The sequence below is a fragment of the Falco biarmicus genome, chromosome 9 (genome assembly GCF_023638135.1).
Source record: "Falco biarmicus isolate bFalBia1 chromosome 9, bFalBia1.pri, whole genome shotgun sequence".
Classification (NCBI taxonomy): domain Eukaryota; kingdom Metazoa; phylum Chordata; class Aves; order Falconiformes; family Falconidae; genus Falco; species Falco biarmicus.
This window is the reverse complement of record NC_079296.1, coordinates 21,012,213-21,029,250: the sequence shown is the minus strand read 5'-3', so window position 1 is coordinate 21,029,250 and position 17,038 is coordinate 21,012,213. Positions and strand designations below refer to the sequence as shown.

The 17,038-nt window shown below is 40.3% G+C and overlaps 1 protein-coding gene across 2 annotated transcripts in view; it reads right to left on the bottom strand.

Annotated features, from left to right (window-relative positions):
* ABLIM1 (actin binding LIM protein 1) overlaps positions 1-17,038 on the bottom strand; it is a 143,657-nt gene that overhangs the window by 73,272 nt on the left and 53,347 nt on the right. For both annotated transcript variants that reach the window (XM_056351185.1, XM_056351186.1), the window contains exons 5-6: positions 4,606-4,732; positions 3,438-3,531 (exon numbers count right to left, since the gene is read on the bottom strand). In XM_056351185.1, the coding sequence (XP_056207160.1) occupies positions 3,438-3,531; positions 4,606-4,732 (221 nt within the window). The remainder of the gene's footprint in view (positions 1-3,437; positions 3,532-4,605; positions 4,733-17,038) is intronic.

Below are 17,038 nucleotides of genomic sequence, written 5' to 3'. Positions count from 1 at the left end.
AAGAAACTAGTCCATGGTTCTGCTAAATTGCTCTGATTATTGAATGTTAGCTGCTCACCTGTATCTTCTAATATTTTGAAGCATCACTTAATGACAGAAACTGCTTGAATGTCTCCTCTGCATCTGCATTCCCAGGTGGTACCTACAGAACTCTATTCACAGACTATCCATGCCATCCAGAGGGAGCTTGACAGGTTTGAGTGGTGGGCTCAAGCAAATCTCAAAGTTCAACAAGGCCAGGTGCAATGTCTTGCACATGGCTTGGGACAATCCCCAGTATCCATACAGGCTGGGTGGAGAATGGATTGAGAGCAGTCCTGAGAATAAGCACTTGTGGGCGGTGCTGGTGGATGAAAAGCTCAACATGGCTCGACAATGTGCGCTTACAGCACCAAAAGCCAACCAAATCCTGGGCTGCAGCAAAAGAAACATGACCAACAGGTTAAGGGAGGTGATTCTTCCCCTCTACTCCACTCTTGCTAGTCCCCACCAGGACAGAGTACGGCATTCAGCGCTGCGGCTCCCAACATAAGAGGGACACAGACCTGCTGGAGCGAGTCCAGAGGAGGCCACAAAGATGATCAGAGGAATGGAGCTCCTCTCCTATGAAGACAGGCTGGGAGAGTTGGGGTTGTTCAGCTTGGAGAGGAGAAGGTTCTGGGAAGGCCTTACAGCAGCCTCCCAGTACCTAAAGGGGACTACAGGAAAGCTGGAGAGGGACTTTTTACAAGGGCATGTAGTGATAGGACAAGGAGGAATGGCTTTAAACTGAGAGAGGACAGATTTAGATTAGGTATTAGGAAGAAACTCTTCACTATGAGTGTGATGAGACATTGGACAGGCTGCCCAGAGCAGCTGTGGATGCCCCATCCCTGGCAGTGTTCAAGGCCAGGTTGGACGGGGCTTGGAGCAACCTGGTCTAGTGGCAGATGTCCCTGCCCATGGCAGTGGGGTTGGAAATAGATGATCTTTAAGGTCCCTTCCAACCCAAACCATTCTGTGATTTGTTCTATAATTCTATTCAGACTGTCAATACATACTGTAATGCAGTTAAGCCAATGTCTGAACGGCCTCCCTGACGTCACAGTACACATTTTTACAGTGAAAGTTTCAGCCTTCAAGAATTGCACTGTATGTGTAATTCAACTTCTACAGGCTTTAGAGGAGTTTGGTCTTAGTTACATATTGAGAACTGCTGCTGCCCTCTACTGTATTATTATGAGTTATGCCTCTGATAATCAATGAGAGCCACAAATATTCAAGCAAAATTTCTAGTCTCACCCAGAACTCAACATGCTTAATATTTCCATGTATTGGTAAGATCATTCAAAAGGTCTGTTTCTAATTCATCAGCATATTCTGATTCTGCAGGGGCTAAGTGAAATGGAAAAATCTTTGGGTTTGTAATCTCATTTTGACTCTTAGAAGAGGTGGATTCTTGCAAGAGGTTGGTCATATTTCATTGCTTCACCAAAACGTTGTCTCTTCTGATAATAAATAGCTACCAGGAGAGTAAGAAACCAACCCTGGGACCAAATTGCTGCATCAAGGTTCTGCCTGGGACACAATGTCTCTGATAATGTAAGCTAAAGTTCAGGTTATGATGGACACCTAAATCCTAGGTCAATCGACTGAATCTTTCCTTAGTCTCAATTTATTCGGTTCTGAAAGGATACAGCTGATGATCCTCTCAGCAAGCTAGGTTTCTTTCTCACTGATGCAAGGAAGAGTAACATGAGTGTAAGCTTGCTATATTCACTTCCATCACACAGAAGGCTCCAAATAGGAATAGCTTATTTCTTCCCAGCTCTCCACAGGCTCCAATTACCTTCCCTTTTATAATTTTCATCTCCATGTCTCTGAACAGGCTGCATTGCTTGTATCATGTCATCTAAAATAAGTTTAGAATTATTTTATGCTTCCCAAACTCACTTCTCTCCTGCAGTGCTTCCTGCACTGGAATGCAACTATGGGGTCACCAATACATAGTACTAAAATGAAAAACTCATCAGTAGACGGGAATAGATAAGCAGACGGTAGCAGACCACTAGATTAAAGCCAGAGACACAGCCTTCCTACTCAAAGAAAAACTCAGATTGTTCTAATTATCTATGCAGGCTTCCAAAGGAATTAGACACACATTGCAAAGGAGGCAGATTCAAGAACCTGGCTAATTAAAAAATTGTACTTCCTTCCAACAGATGCAGTGACAAATGCACGGCGTGTCCACACGCGTTCAGAGTCCCTCATTTGGTGGCTACCAGCCTGGTTAATATTCCAAATATTGGACTAGAGAAACCCCCAGAACTAGAACCACAAGCTTTTACCACTTCATGTCAAACCTGAAACTATTTATATGAGGGCTGACACAGTCTTACACCCGTAGCAGATGCAACACAAATAGGAGAACCTGTAATACATGTTCACCAGCAAATCCCAGCTCCTTTTATTTCTGTAACACTTTCAAGGTTTATTTTCTGTTATTCACTGAAAAACATACAGTACATCCAGTTTCCTCTTCACTTGTAACTGAAGTTCTTTGTGGTTCCCCATTTATTCCACAAACTTTATTATGTAAAGGCCTTTTTCCAAGGAAAAGTAGGGTATTAAAAATCACTAAAGCTGGAGTCAAGCCATACACCCAGCTCCAGACCTGAGTTCAAAGCTTAGGTTCCTTCCATTGAACAGAATTTCCTACAGGGAAAAGAGAGAACAGTTTTGCTTCTCATATCTCAATGACAGCGTGACAAGGAAAGTCCTCTGCACTTTTGCCCCTTAAACATTTTGAAGATGACACAGAGGAATCCATGCATAGTTCAAAGATTCCAGCTCAAAGGAGACTCATCACAGCCACAGGAGAAGGAGACCAGTACTGACAACAAAAGATAGAAGTCTAAAAAGATTTGGTCAGTTTCAATGAGAACACTGAGGACTCCAACTAAGAGTCAACAAAAGAAGTGGTTCAGATGGTTTCTACCTTCTCATTTCTGGACATGTAATTTACCTCTCCAGTACCTTCTGCCCTCTCACCTTCTCAGCCTCATTCAGATCATTTGGCCTCATTTAAAAAGAGAAATCTCTTGTCATAAGTTTTGGCAAACTTACAGTTCCCACAGGTGATTCCAATACTCAAATTACTTCTAAAAGTATACCAAACCTGACACAGAACAAGCAGTGCAACAGACTCTGTACGTCACCATTACAAGAGAAACACAGAAACCACAGATCCATAGAAACTAGTGCAATTAATTCCCTACCACATACTTTTCCTGATGACTGCAAAGCTAAACCACTGAAAATATTTCTGAAAATTAGCAACTTTGCCTTAAAATCAGTAGAAAAAGCTTTCTGATGAGAATTCTTGTATTCTCTGCGGTTGCATGAGGACACAATGGGACATGGCCCAATTCTTACACTCTGTTTTACAAAACACCTACCTCTAGGACTTTCCCAGTAATGAACTGGTGACATGCTTCACATTTGACTCCAAAAAGAACTTGATAGTCCTTTTCACAATAAGGAGCACCATCTCTGAAAAAGAAAATTCACAAATCGCCTTTTAATAAACAGGTTACACCATGACCTACACTTTTGCCTTGCCTTCAGCCTCAAACTCCTACACACAGCAATAGGTAAATGGGAGAGAGTTCAAGGGAAATATTTTGTTGTAAAAAAAAAATAAAAAATCCTATTCTCATTAGTGCCTCTTGGAATTATTCCTTAAAGTCCCATCAAGAAAAGGCATCCACTGAAGTAAACCTTATTCTTTAGAATATACTCTCTACACCTACAGGTGGTGCAATTTGCACTTCAGCAAAAAAAAAAATGTTTGGTAGCCTACAAGAGTATAAGCAGTTACTTTTAAGTGTAAGTTACGTAGTTTTTTAGTACAAATAAGGAACATATAGTAAAAGTGGAAACACTAGTCAGCTTAGGAGTATTTCTCAGGCACCGACCTTCTCTTGAGAAATTACAGATGCTTTTTTTTATTAAACATTATATAGCCCTTAATGACAGGTTTCTGAAACAGTTTCCCTATTTTTTCACTGTGTTGTATGCTTGAGGAGGGGGAACAGAGACTGTATCTTCATTCCCTCTATTTCATCATTACACTACTTTTCCCCATTCTCCTCCTCTACACTTCATTCTGCTCAAAACCCTCTTCAACAGTTTCTTATAAAAGAGATGAGAAACATAGTGTCAGGTCAATTACATCATCGTGCTTACTCTGTCCCCTAGCAAAGGCAGGCAATGGACAGGTTCCTTTCCCCCTCCCCCCAACCCCTTCAAAATCTCATGTTGGAAAGCATAAAGGCACAAAGCTTTACCTGGCTAACACAGAAAACATGCAGGAATTCAGCTAATCCTTTGTAGGAACATGGAGATATACCCTCTTCCATACTGGTATTAAATATAGACTACTATCATTAAATACCACCTTCCACTCACAATTTTCAGTTTCCTTTCCTAACTCAGCTCTCATTGGGAACAAAGATTTTGGTGTATACAGAAAGGTGCTCAGAACTGGATTTTGAAAGATGAATTCTGCTGCAAGCTCTTCTTCATTAGCAACAAGAGTGCAGAAGAGATGCAGAAGTTACTCACTTGCTGATGTATTCCCCGGTTAGGACCTTCCCACAGGCCTTACACTTAAAGCATCCCAGGTGCCACTGCTTATCCAGAGCTAGCAATGCTTGTCCATTTTTTATGTCTCTTCCACAGCCAGCACAATCTGCAAATAAACAAACACGTTTGTTGACAGTTACTTGGTTCATTAACCCTCACTAACCACACACTCATTGCAGTACTCTATTACGGAAGGAGAGAACTGCGCAGCAACGCAAATGTATGTCTTCCTTCCCTCAAACACTTTCCAGGTCCTGTACAAAGGTTCAGTCTTCCTTATTACAGACATACTTAGTAGAAAAGGGAAAGTACCTCTTCTGTTTTTCACACTGTTTATGACTCGAAGACAAGCTCTGAACAAAATTCAGATTTTGTTAGGAACGAGCTACACAAACCATCACCGCAAAAAGTTCCTGTCTTCTAAAGCCATCGGTATTATTCCTCGTATTGCTTTGAGCACGATCTTGATAGCTGACACGGAGCTGGCGCGGGCGGCCCGGGAGCGCCGGCGGGGTGCTGCGCTCCCCCGTTGGGTGGCAGCACAGCCCGCTGTGTCCATCCCGTCAGGGCCGGGGGCACGTCTCAGCCAGGAACCGAGGGAGAGACCCCTTCTCAGGGCGAGCCTAGGGCAAGGGTGACAGCATGCCAGCAGCGATGGCTGCAGGGCAGGGCAGGGCGTGCTGTCTTTCACCTGCAGGTGTGAGAAACTGTAGTTCTCACGCTCTCTAACTGGCATAAGGGTTCTCACGCAGGGATTTCGGTACTACCTTGGTAGTTGACACTCAATTTTCACTGTGATTCTGAAAGACTCTTTGATGGCAGAATGCAAAGCTGAAGCCAGGAGCACAGAATGCCCTCTGTCCCAGAGGATGCCACAACATCTTATGTCAAATCAGAAATTTTTGGCTCAGCCCCAAGCTCCCATTCCTCTCCATTCAAACATAAAACACCCAAAGAGATTTCCTGGTAAGGGGCAGTTCAACACATGGTAAGATCTGAAGAGACTGATGTGGCAGCCAGCACTGAACTGCAAGGGTTGTGCTGCAGCTTCTGTGCCCAGCCTCGGGGGACAGAGACTGAGGGAAGGGAAGGCCTGGAAGACCAGTGAAGCAGAAAGGGAATGCCCATCAACTGAGGCACACATGAAAACCACAGAGGACACAGCCTAGAACAAAGGATTTTCCATATTTTATTACCCAAAACTCAGCGTTTCATTGGCAAATGTAACACCCTCTCCATACGCCCAGAACATCAACAAATAGCAACAAATGGAGCCCAATAAGAACAGAGCAATCTGAGCAGTTAGAGCCCAGGCACCAGGGAAAAGACCATCCTGGCTGCACTGCTCAAGCTGACTGACCAGGTACACCCTGAAAACCTCCATCTCCTCATGGGTTTACAGCCCAGGAAGCACCACACCTCACAAAAGGGCAAGTCCAAGTTTATTACCACAACTGATAATGAGAGGAGTCACTCCTTTTGACACCAAAGGGCCTGACTTTTGTTTGCTGGATAATGAGCCAAGAGAGCCTCAGATATCTGCTGTGCATTCCTGCTATCCAGGTCACCATTTGCAGCATGTCCCTCATTCTGTCACTGCTTTTCTTCTTCTCAAATCCCTTAAAAAAAAAAAGGGGGGGGGGGGGGAGGGGGCAGTATGGGGACTAAGCACATGGTATCTTGTGATGAAATGCAAGCCACAAACTCTTGACATGACTTGGACTTGAAAAGCAACCCTGAGAAGTCCCAATATCAGGACTCTGCTCTAAAGGGCAAATGTTACAAATTGAAATCATGAAACGCCAAGGACTGACACGATGTAATAGATCCCTCTGTTCTTCCATGGCACTCTGTAATGACAGCAAAGGCTGGAACAGGTCACCAAGGGAAGCTCTGGAATTTCCAGCACGAGGCTGTGCAGGGGACTAGCAATCAAACATCTGTCAGGATGGCTTTGGTACACTGATCTTACCTTTGGTTTTGGGAGGATACTGCATCATGTCTTGGGGTTCCTTCCAGCTCATTTTTTCTTAGGCTAAATCTGAGACCATGTGATTTGCCTTCCAACTGCGACAACAAATGGGATCTTTCCTCCAGTCTCAGCGAGTGCTGAACTGCAGTTTTAAACAGCACCCATTTCTCAGCTTCCTAGCACTACTGCTTCTCCCTAGTGTGCCAGCTTCCACATTCCTGACCTGAGGTCCTGCCAAATAGATTCCCTGTTACATTAATCGTTCCAAATACCTGCTCTGTTTTCCATGCTTTTTGCAGCTTTATCCATGAAGCTTCCATAAGGCTTAGATTTCTCAGATATGGAATGAAGAAAGATTTTTAAAGCACTTCATTTTGCTTCCAACTGAATTTCTGAAGCAGTGAAGAAAAGAAAAATTGCCTTACATAAAAGGTCTACTTAGTCCAGCATCTTTGTCTTTCCCGGTGTCAAAACCGGTTACATGGAGGAAGTAGGGATCTCTTTAGTATCTCTACCTGTTTAATTGCTTCTTCGTAAGCTAAAAGTAGTATCACCACACTTACTGTTGTGTTCATGTGCAATACAAGGGATTGATAACATGCTTTTATCATTCTATAGCAACAATGATGTTTACTTAACTCTTTCTGGCTTCCTTGAAGTGTTTTGCATGACTACAATAAAATCCTTATTTCCATTCTGTTAATATCACAGATACATTGAATGTCTAGAATCCAAGTAAACTAATGGTCCAGTACTGTCTTATAGGCTGAGATGGCTTTTAACTAAAAAAAAAAAAAACAGTTGGGTATATACATGAAAAACTAGCAATTACCATTATCTCCTAAAATAGAAAGCAAATAAGGCTGGGCTAGGCTAAGAAAAGACCATTTGTTCATCCAAATTCTACAAATAAAACCTATTTATGATCTCAGGCCTCCATGAGGCACATTAAAGCCTTTGGCTGAATGTCACCAACACTCAACATATACAGGCAGGATCCAGTATCACACTAAGCACAGCCTGCAGCTGCCTATAATCTGTAACCAGCACATACTGCATCAGCCTATAACCTGTAACCATCACATACTGCAAATAAAAGGGCTGTGAGGTAAGACTAGTGGTCCACAACCACACGCCAGAGCAGACTTGTACTAAAAAAATTCTGAAAACCCTTCCCAAAATTTTGTGCAATGGTACTCACAAGGTTCTCTCTGGCTTCATACCTGGGTCTAAGAGACTGCACTCCCTGGCCTTTCTTGTGCTTTCTTTTTGTCATATAACCCAGATTCTTTCCTACTCCCATTCCTTGTACATCCATGCACGCAGCTGTGCCAAGATAATGAAAAGGAGGAGGAGGAGGAAAGCGTAGTATACTGGTTAAAATCCAGAGTGAGCAGTACAGTTCCTATATGCACTTATGATCTAAAGAAAAGCATACCACAAAAAACACTATGTGGAATTACATTTAAGCTGAAGGAAGATTTTAGATATTCCATGGCACTGATTCTCATAAGAAATGTGTGTGTTGCACCCATACTCAGAATCTTCAGCTGTATGACAGCCATCTCTCAATAAAAGCACTGCAGTATGACTTCAGTAGGGACCCACTCACAAGAATGCTCTCCGGGAACATCAGGAAAATAATGTATTCCCCCAAAATCCATCCTAAGCAGGGAGAAAAAGATTGTATCAGAGAGCACCGGACATACAGTTACGCAAAGCATAGTGTAGCCTCCCTGGGCTGTCTGTGATGCCTCCACAAGCTATGTCCACTTGCTCAGACATGTATAAAAATTGATTTCACTCACTCTCATAACAGCATTAGCTGACAGCACCATTTTTTAGCCAAGCAAAGGCTTCTCATGTGATTCTCTGCCAGAGATGCTTAAGCATACCTGCTGTGTCTTTCACATACTCTGGCTTGGCCTGCTCAATTTGAAGATATACCCTAATACATTTAAGCTATAGGTCTGGGATAAAATAGTCCCGAACGGTGACATATTTGATGTGTTCAGATACAAAAGCAAATGTCAATGCCACGACAAAAGGGCTGTGATTTGGAGTCAGCCCACCCAAAAGCATGGAAAAGTGGGGGGACAGGACAAAGGGAAGTACCATGGCACTATAATATTCTATATGATTAAGACCTCCACCCCCCACGCAGCCTAATTAAAAGATGTAGGCCAGAGTGAGCTGCTACCCATGACACCTTGCTTGTAAAGATAAGATGAGAAAATGCGTCTCCCTTTTTAGCATCTGCATCACCCCAGACATCCAAGAGTGAAACATACTGCACAGCAACTCATTAATTTAGCAACTGTCTAAATTAAGCTGTAGATTTTTTTCCTTTGCCTCCCTCCCCTTCTCTCAGCCAATTGCTGTGCAGCCTCCTCACAGCACAGGTGGACTTGGAGCAGATACAGCTGTATTAACCCTAAGCACACTGCACATGACTTTACCCCACTCCCATTTGGATTGCTTTGACAATTTTCTAGCAAATACATCTTTATCTCACATTCTCTGCTCACCCCGTGTAACTTAGGAAAAGGAAATCATCTCTACCCTCTTTTGTCCTAAGGAACATGGTTATGCAAAGTCATGTGCATGAGCATACCAACTCTACTCCATGCAATGTTACCTCTGTGAACAGAGCTAGTAGCAGTCTGACTTAACAATGCATGATTAAGTCACCAAAAAGTTCCTTACAATCCTGATGGCCATTGCCATGTCTAGATAAAGTCTGAAGCTGCCACAACCCCCCCACCAGTCACAGGAGTGATACTTTTATTACACTTCTTTTGTTACTGCTCCCCTCCCTATAAAACACAGATACATTATTTTTATAAAGACAACACAAGCAGGCTTCTGCCCTGAAACAAGTAAGGGGTGTGTGGGGGGGGAAGTTTTATTGTTTGGAGTTTTTTTATTTTTTAGAAGAAATAAACAAGTTTTCATGGGACTTACACAGAAATATATTGTCAAGCATAGCTGGACCTAAAAAGCAAGTCATGAGGAACAGTGATTTGGAATTGAATAAAGAGGCGAATATTATAACTGGATTCAAGGTCAAGAAATTTTTAATTATAAATAACTCTTAGCCACCTTGAAAAACAACTTGCATGCCAATAATTCTTCTGTGGCAATTTGAAGAACTGGGCATTTCTCATAGAGTTAGGAAGACCAGAGTTTTTCCTCAGTCCCCTTTAACCACAGATCACGCAATGCCTTTTAAAGCCTTGTTTTAAAGTTAATGTTTTGATGGTATTACACAGGCTTTTCCAGATCAAGATATTTCTGTCAAAGCTAAAAATACCAACTCACTTTGTCTGTTTACAGTATAATAAATGCTTTCAAATTTAAACCATAACCATTTGATCATTGAACCATTTGAGTTCTGGAAGTCAGAGAAGGACATATTGGAATTTCACATCCAGGATTTAGATCTCACTATGTAACTCAAGAAATCTGTTGCCAGAGCCTTTCCTCTTTGCCAATGCAAGGATGGGAAATGTTTGTCAGAACAAAACACACTATTGCCCTTTTGCTAAAGGCAAAACAAACCCATGCAGGCAGCCTTGTACTCCTGAAATCTAACAATAAGAGGCTGAGTGCATACAATGGAGGGAAATACATTTCCCATGGGAAGTGGAGTATAGCTTTGACTGTTTATTATAAATGACAAGTTGGTAAAAAAATTTATATTTTCAAAAGAAATATTTAAAGAAAGTAAAATTATTTAATAAAATATGGAAAGAAGTCACAATGGCATGAACTGGCATTCTTTGCTTACAATGCAAGTCCCTGTTAACCATCTGTGAGTGCGTAACACTGACTTGCCTTTTTAAGAAACAGGTTAATATACATCTCGGATGTATCACTACTGTAAATAGCTCTTTCATCATCTGATGTAATTTAAAGTGATTTGGAAAGATGAATGCTCTTCAACAGCTCTAGTTAGTTAACACAACATTTTATCAAAGGAGTTTTATTTTTCCCCCTCTGTATTGATGTAAGCATTTGTGTTAAGTCTTCTACACGGGAAAAGTAAACTGTATTTCCCTTCTTTCCACGCCTCCTTCCCAAAGGAGGCCAAACCAATTGATATTTTAAGCTCGTACTCCTGCAAATTCTCCCTGCGAGCAACATACCACCAAGTTGGTCTTCTGTAACATCAACCAAACCCTTTATACAGGGGTTTGAACTGAAAACCAAAGGTTGAATGAAACAGGAGGAAGAAGAAAGAGCAGATGTGCTACAAACTAAGGGAAGAGTTTTTAATTGTTCTGCAAAAGAAAAGAAAGAGCAGATGTGCTACAAACTAAGGGAAGAGTTTTTAATTGTTCTGCAAAAGAAAGGTAAAGATGAATTTTCCCCCGCAGCTCAGCACCCCCAGAGTCCCAACTGTAAAACTGCGCTGAAGGATAAACCACAGGCAGGTATACCTCAGCTGAGGCAAGTCTTTACCCTGTTATTTCTTTTACCACACTTCAGTACCCTGATAGCTCCAGCTGAATACAAGTTCACAATTCCAACTCCTAGTACCCCAAGTGAACTGCTTAGTCAGCGAACGAGCTTCACTGTTTAATACCCAGCTCATGGATAGCACATTGTGTCTCTTCATCTGCAGACTATTTTGGGTAATTTTCAGTTGCTACTTTTGGAAAACAAGCAATTTCTACAGGATACAACCTCCAGCGATAGGAATGAAACAGATGACAACTTTTAGGAAGGTTTTTATGCCCTGATAACCCGTGGCAAACTACAGTCTAGCTAACAACTAATTCACTTTTTACATTCCTTTTAAGTGAGATCTGATTCCTGACTTCCTACCTGGCAGCCTTTCTGAACATGACAATTCGCAAATACTCTTAGCTCTGAGGATCTCTCCCTATAGTTGTATTTTCCAAGCTAGTGATGCCTTCTCACGCAACACCCTTTACTGAGCAATTCCCTGCACTTCCCCCAGAACTTTCATTGGAATAACCTGTTGATTAGTACTTCTCTGGTAAAAGCTAAGGAGACGGGTATGTTTTGACTTCCAAGTTCAGGGTGGGGTTATGCTTATAGAAATAAGAACTGATACTTATTTAGTACATTTGTATAGTCTATTCACAATTGTTTCTGACCAATTTATATGTATCACAGAAGTTATAGAACAGAATTGGCAAACTGGACTGAAAACACATTCCTGAAAACCATTAATTCTTGTGAAGGAACATTTTCTGATAGAAAACTCATAAATCAGTAACTTTCTGCTCTGCCACAACTATAGTCTCAGTACAGTTACTGCTTTGTCTCTATCACCCAAAAGTTACTCTGTAACACTGCTTTGTAAACTTCCAGAGAAGGATCGAAGGCAATTTATAAAGCAGCAGTGAAAAATAATTGTAAAATAAGAAATAGCTGAGTAAATGGAGGCTACTTGACCAATTCAGCCATTGTTATGAAACATAAGCAAGGACTAAAATTCATCCAAGAAAGCAATTCAAATTACGAAAACACCTCAAAATTTGCAAACATTCTTCAAAAGAGTAAATCTTGGAGTAATCACAAAAATGGGCCAGTGTCATTGGAAGGATTTATCAGGGGAATAGCTGCATATTCTTAGGTGTAATCTAATGGCCTTGCCAGAAAGGAACTGTGCTTGGGTTTGCATAATTTCTCTAAATTTTGTATCATTTCACACATGCTGATTAGCTTATTTTATTCTTAAAAAGGGGGGCAGGGTAAAATCTTAGATCCTCTGTATGCTCAATATATTGTCACAAATGTAATTGCCCTGCAAGGTTATTACAATCAAATTTAGGTTGAAGTCAGGTGAATTAAATACTGACATTTAAAAATAAAGGACTTCATTTAAAAATCAGAATTAAAAATTTTAATTAAATCAAAGTTAAAGATCCTAGTGAAAACACAAAGAAGAAACTTGCTTTCCTTTTCCTATATATGAACAAAATCGGGATGGTAAGATCTGCCACATTTAAAATCTTAAAGGACACAGTGATCCAAAGTAAATAGTTTTTTAAGCTACAGACCCTCGACAGATCAACAGTTCCAAAATTAAAATATATTTTAATGTATTTACTTTCTTTGTGTGTCTAGCAGATTTTAATAAGTTTCTGAAATTTAAAAAAATTCATAATGCTATTTTATGCATTCCAATTAAATTTCAATTTCCATTCAAATAGAGCTTGACATAAATCATGAGCAAAAGTAGCCATGAGGGCAAAATAAAGATGTTAAAGAATATGATGAATTTATGCAGAACCTATATTAGCTTAAGTAAATGTGTACAGATATGGAGTATCCTCATGCTTATCAATTAGCCTTTTACAATTTAAAATCTAAACGTAAAACAAGGTTAAAGTTATTCTAATCAAGGTTTCCTGCGTTATTAGGTAAACCATGATTAAAATCAGTGACTCAAATCACAGTGTTTGAAATCAATCATGTCTGTGGTACATTTTTATTCTACGCTAAATCAAAAAAAGAGATATAGGACTACATCAAATAGTCAAAGCACATCAAGACACCCTTCTGTCAAGCCCCCAAAATCCTCAACTGAATCTTCAGTACCTAAACACAGGTATGCAGGCTTTAATGCCACAAAGGTATGTGAGTGTTTCTGTATCTTTAGCAGATGAGCCAGCAATTATGAAACAAAATCTTTGTGTTATAGCACACAAAAAATATTCAACATTTAAGGTTCCAAATTATACACAGGATTTCAAAAAATACATTTAAAAAAATGCATGTTCAAACCCAAAATTGTTGATCCTAAGTTCCCTGGGGTATGCACTATGTTGTGAGTGTGTATCCTTTAAGGCAAAAAAACAGGCTCCGTGTCTGACACACAAAGCCTATCCACATCTGGGCCACGTATTTGTACAATACCTATACACTATGTAGCTTTGACACACAGTGTGGAATTGTATGGTATTTCCTAAGAATGAGCTCAAAATCATGTGTTGGATGTTGCTTAAAACACTTTAAGGCCAAAAATCATTGCAGATAGCTTGCTTACAGTCAGCCAAGCTCATCCACCTCACTTATTTAAGTATTCCCAATGGACTTGAAGGAGTTTTCAGACAGCTCAGGAAAAAAAGGATAAAGAACAAAACAATAAAAACTGAGTAAAAAGTGGCTAAACATTCACAAATCTTAGCTGCAGACTTTTCATGAGAACTACAATTAAAAGGAATTTTGCAACCATTTTATCACTCAGCTAATTTCTAATGAAGCAGTTTGTGATGCCTATAAATCAGCTCAGATGTTATTTCTGTATACTGGCAACAATCACCTATATTGTTTTCTAATGAACAGTCAGTTTTGTCCCGAATATAAAACTGCATTACAAATTAGAGAGTCTTTAAAGGAGGACTGCAAGTAAATTTGTTTCCTCTCCATTCTGATGCTTCATTGTTTAAAAAACAACCTCACTTCCCACCCCCCCCGCCCCCACCCCTCTTTCTGGGTAGTGAGGCAGAAGATAATTCCCATTTTTTCCTGCCCCCTTCTTCTTTAAGAGGTAAGGTATGTTGGCTTTGCTCTAATTCCACATTACCAGAAACCTTGTTGGAAATTTCAGATATTTACTAGGAGCTTTACTGACTGCATCTTATTTGAAGATGATAAGGCTATTGAATAATTAACAAAGATATCTTTCTCCCACAAGTTAATAGAGCATTAAGTTTATTATTTATATCACAGTAGAGCTAAGATCCCCAGTTGTGAGCCAGGATCCAACTCTGTCAGGCTCTACTGATAGGCATGAAAGCATTTGTCCCAGAGAACTTGGATTCTTTGAACCAGAACATAATGTGCAAAACAGACAAGGACAAACATACAAAACAGTATTGTGAAATCTCCACGTGGATGCCGGCTGGTCGGGGAACAGCTGCACCGAAGATTATTTATGCATATGTAACACTGGCCATTTTGAAAACTCTGGTCCACATCTTGGCTGTACTGTAATGCTCTTAACTCACAGGAGAGTCTGTTACAAAGAAAGGGGAGTTGAAATAGCTTACCCTCATGCTTCTTTTCAGACAGTATCCTCACTGGGTATCTTGGCATATACAGGACACAAGTATCTATTTCACTGAAGAAGAGGAAACTGAAAGTCTCCATCATCATTTAAAAATATGATTAATTTTTAAAATGAAAACTCTTGCTAGGGGATTGTAACGCTTCAGCGTCTTTTGGATGGGGAGTTTTTTCCTATTCATCTAGAAAGCCCTCCTTTTATTTGAAATGCAATTTCTTAATTAGTTCATGTACATCGCTAAAATGATCCAACCTTTCAGCAAAAAGGTCATCAGAAATAACTAAAACTTCTTTACCAGCACCCATACAAGGAACCGGCTGAGACAGGGCCCAACCTCTGGTGGAGAACTAACATAATATTCTTATTACTTAAGTGGAATGCCTAACAGAAAAATCTCTACTTGAGCAAGAGGGAAATGTATTGAACTGTGTTCAAAGACACGTAGTCTCTTGAGAATTTCAGAGATGAGCCCTGAGCCCCAAGATGGCTGGTTTGAGCTCCACCAGTGCAGACTGCTGGCAACACCTCACGTGCTTACCCCTGAGTGTGGGGCATCTGTCTGTGGCTGCTCTGCTCTCAGCTATACTTTTCATGACACCTCTTCAAGAAGAAACGCAAGCCAGTGTGGTACTTTTTAAAAATGAAGGTCTGACTAAACTAGGGATTTTTATCTTCAAATGCTTGCATCAGTTCACTTACTAGCTGCCTTGGTGAGAATTCACTGATAAAATGCCCTAATGTAGAAGTATCAAAGAGGGTAAGCTTGTCAACGTGGTCAGCCTACTTGCCTCTGCTTCACACGCTAGTGCTAGCAGAAATGGAGAACATGCACCCTCAGTCACTACTCATTTGGCTGCTACAAAAATAAAATAGTTTGAGATGCCAGGGGCTGGAAAGAATATTATAAAGCTCATCCTACTCTTTCAAAGGTACCTAACCTTAACACGGCTGAAGGACAAAGATTTAGGCAGACTTCAGGTTCTTGAATTTCTCCTTACACAAGTAAAAAACACACAAACTTTCTAATTTTTGTGACTTTAGCACCAACAGGTAAGACTCGGGCAGTAGTACAGTACTAAGGACTGCATCATCTAAGCACCGTACCATCTTCATTTTGCTTTACAACCGCAAAACATGTAAACTTGGGCAGCATTATTTTTTCATTTTGTTGGTAGAGAACAGACCCTTGAAATTTAAGTACCTACCCTGATACATAAAACACGTATGAAAAAAACAGAAAGCCTACACGCAGAATTTCCAGGTCCAAGGGAAGTAACCAGTAATTCACTCCTCTGACAACATGAAAACAATAAACCATGAATCCCCAAACAACAGAAAATAACAGTAACAACAACAGCAACAACAAAAATCAGAAGTTTGACTTCAGCTATGACTTTTTTCACTCTAAAAGACAGCATGAAATTAGGAAAAAAATGTAATTTGCAGATTTTTGAAGGTGGTTTTCAAAAACAGTCCACTGAATAGGAGATACAAAATGCTGAGGGACAGTGAAATGAGGCTGTCATCTATGGGACAGAGGTACAATACAGCAGATGTTATTAAAAGAAGATAAAACGGAGGGGAAGGGGAGAGAAACAGGGCACCCACCACCAAATAACCAAACACACAAGTTGCAGTCTTGCCTAAAATTTAGAAATAATAGATGCCTGCACAACTGCTTTTCTGGAAAGACAATATGGACCATAACAAACACAGGTGTGTTTGCATGTAGCTGTAACACAGTAGAGAGCAGGAAGAGCTGAAGACAGTACAAACCAGATAATCATGATGTTGTACACAAAACCTGGACACAGTTTAAAACATAAATAGTAAATACCAGGATAAATTACTTGCGTTACTCCTTTACCGAGCCCCAAAGAAAGTAACTACCTGTCTTTGTCAGAACCTTGAAACCCCTGAACTATCGAAGCCATGAACACTTTTAGTCAGTGTTGTCTAGCTGTCCCCTGCTTCTGTGCTGCTCTGCATCATTTTGCCTTACAGATCACACCTCATTTATCAAGCTATCATATGAAATAAAACAATAACAAAGATGAACAACACCCATTTCATTTGTCTGCAAAGTTGCTTGCACATATTTAGGTATTAGATTTCCTGCTGAATGAATGAAAATCCCAAAGTTAGTGCACCGTGTACATCTAGCAGTGTCTAAGAAATAGGGTTGACTAAATTATGAATTATGCTTACTCTATAGCATCTGTATAGTGAAAAAGAGTGTCTTAGAAAGCTAGAATAAAAAAGGAATCACTGAAATGGTTCTTCTGGAAAATAGCTATAATTATTCCAGGCAATACATGTGCAGCAAAAGAAATATATTAACAACATAAATAAGTGTCATGGACCCAACTAATATTAAGCAAAAAATAAATATT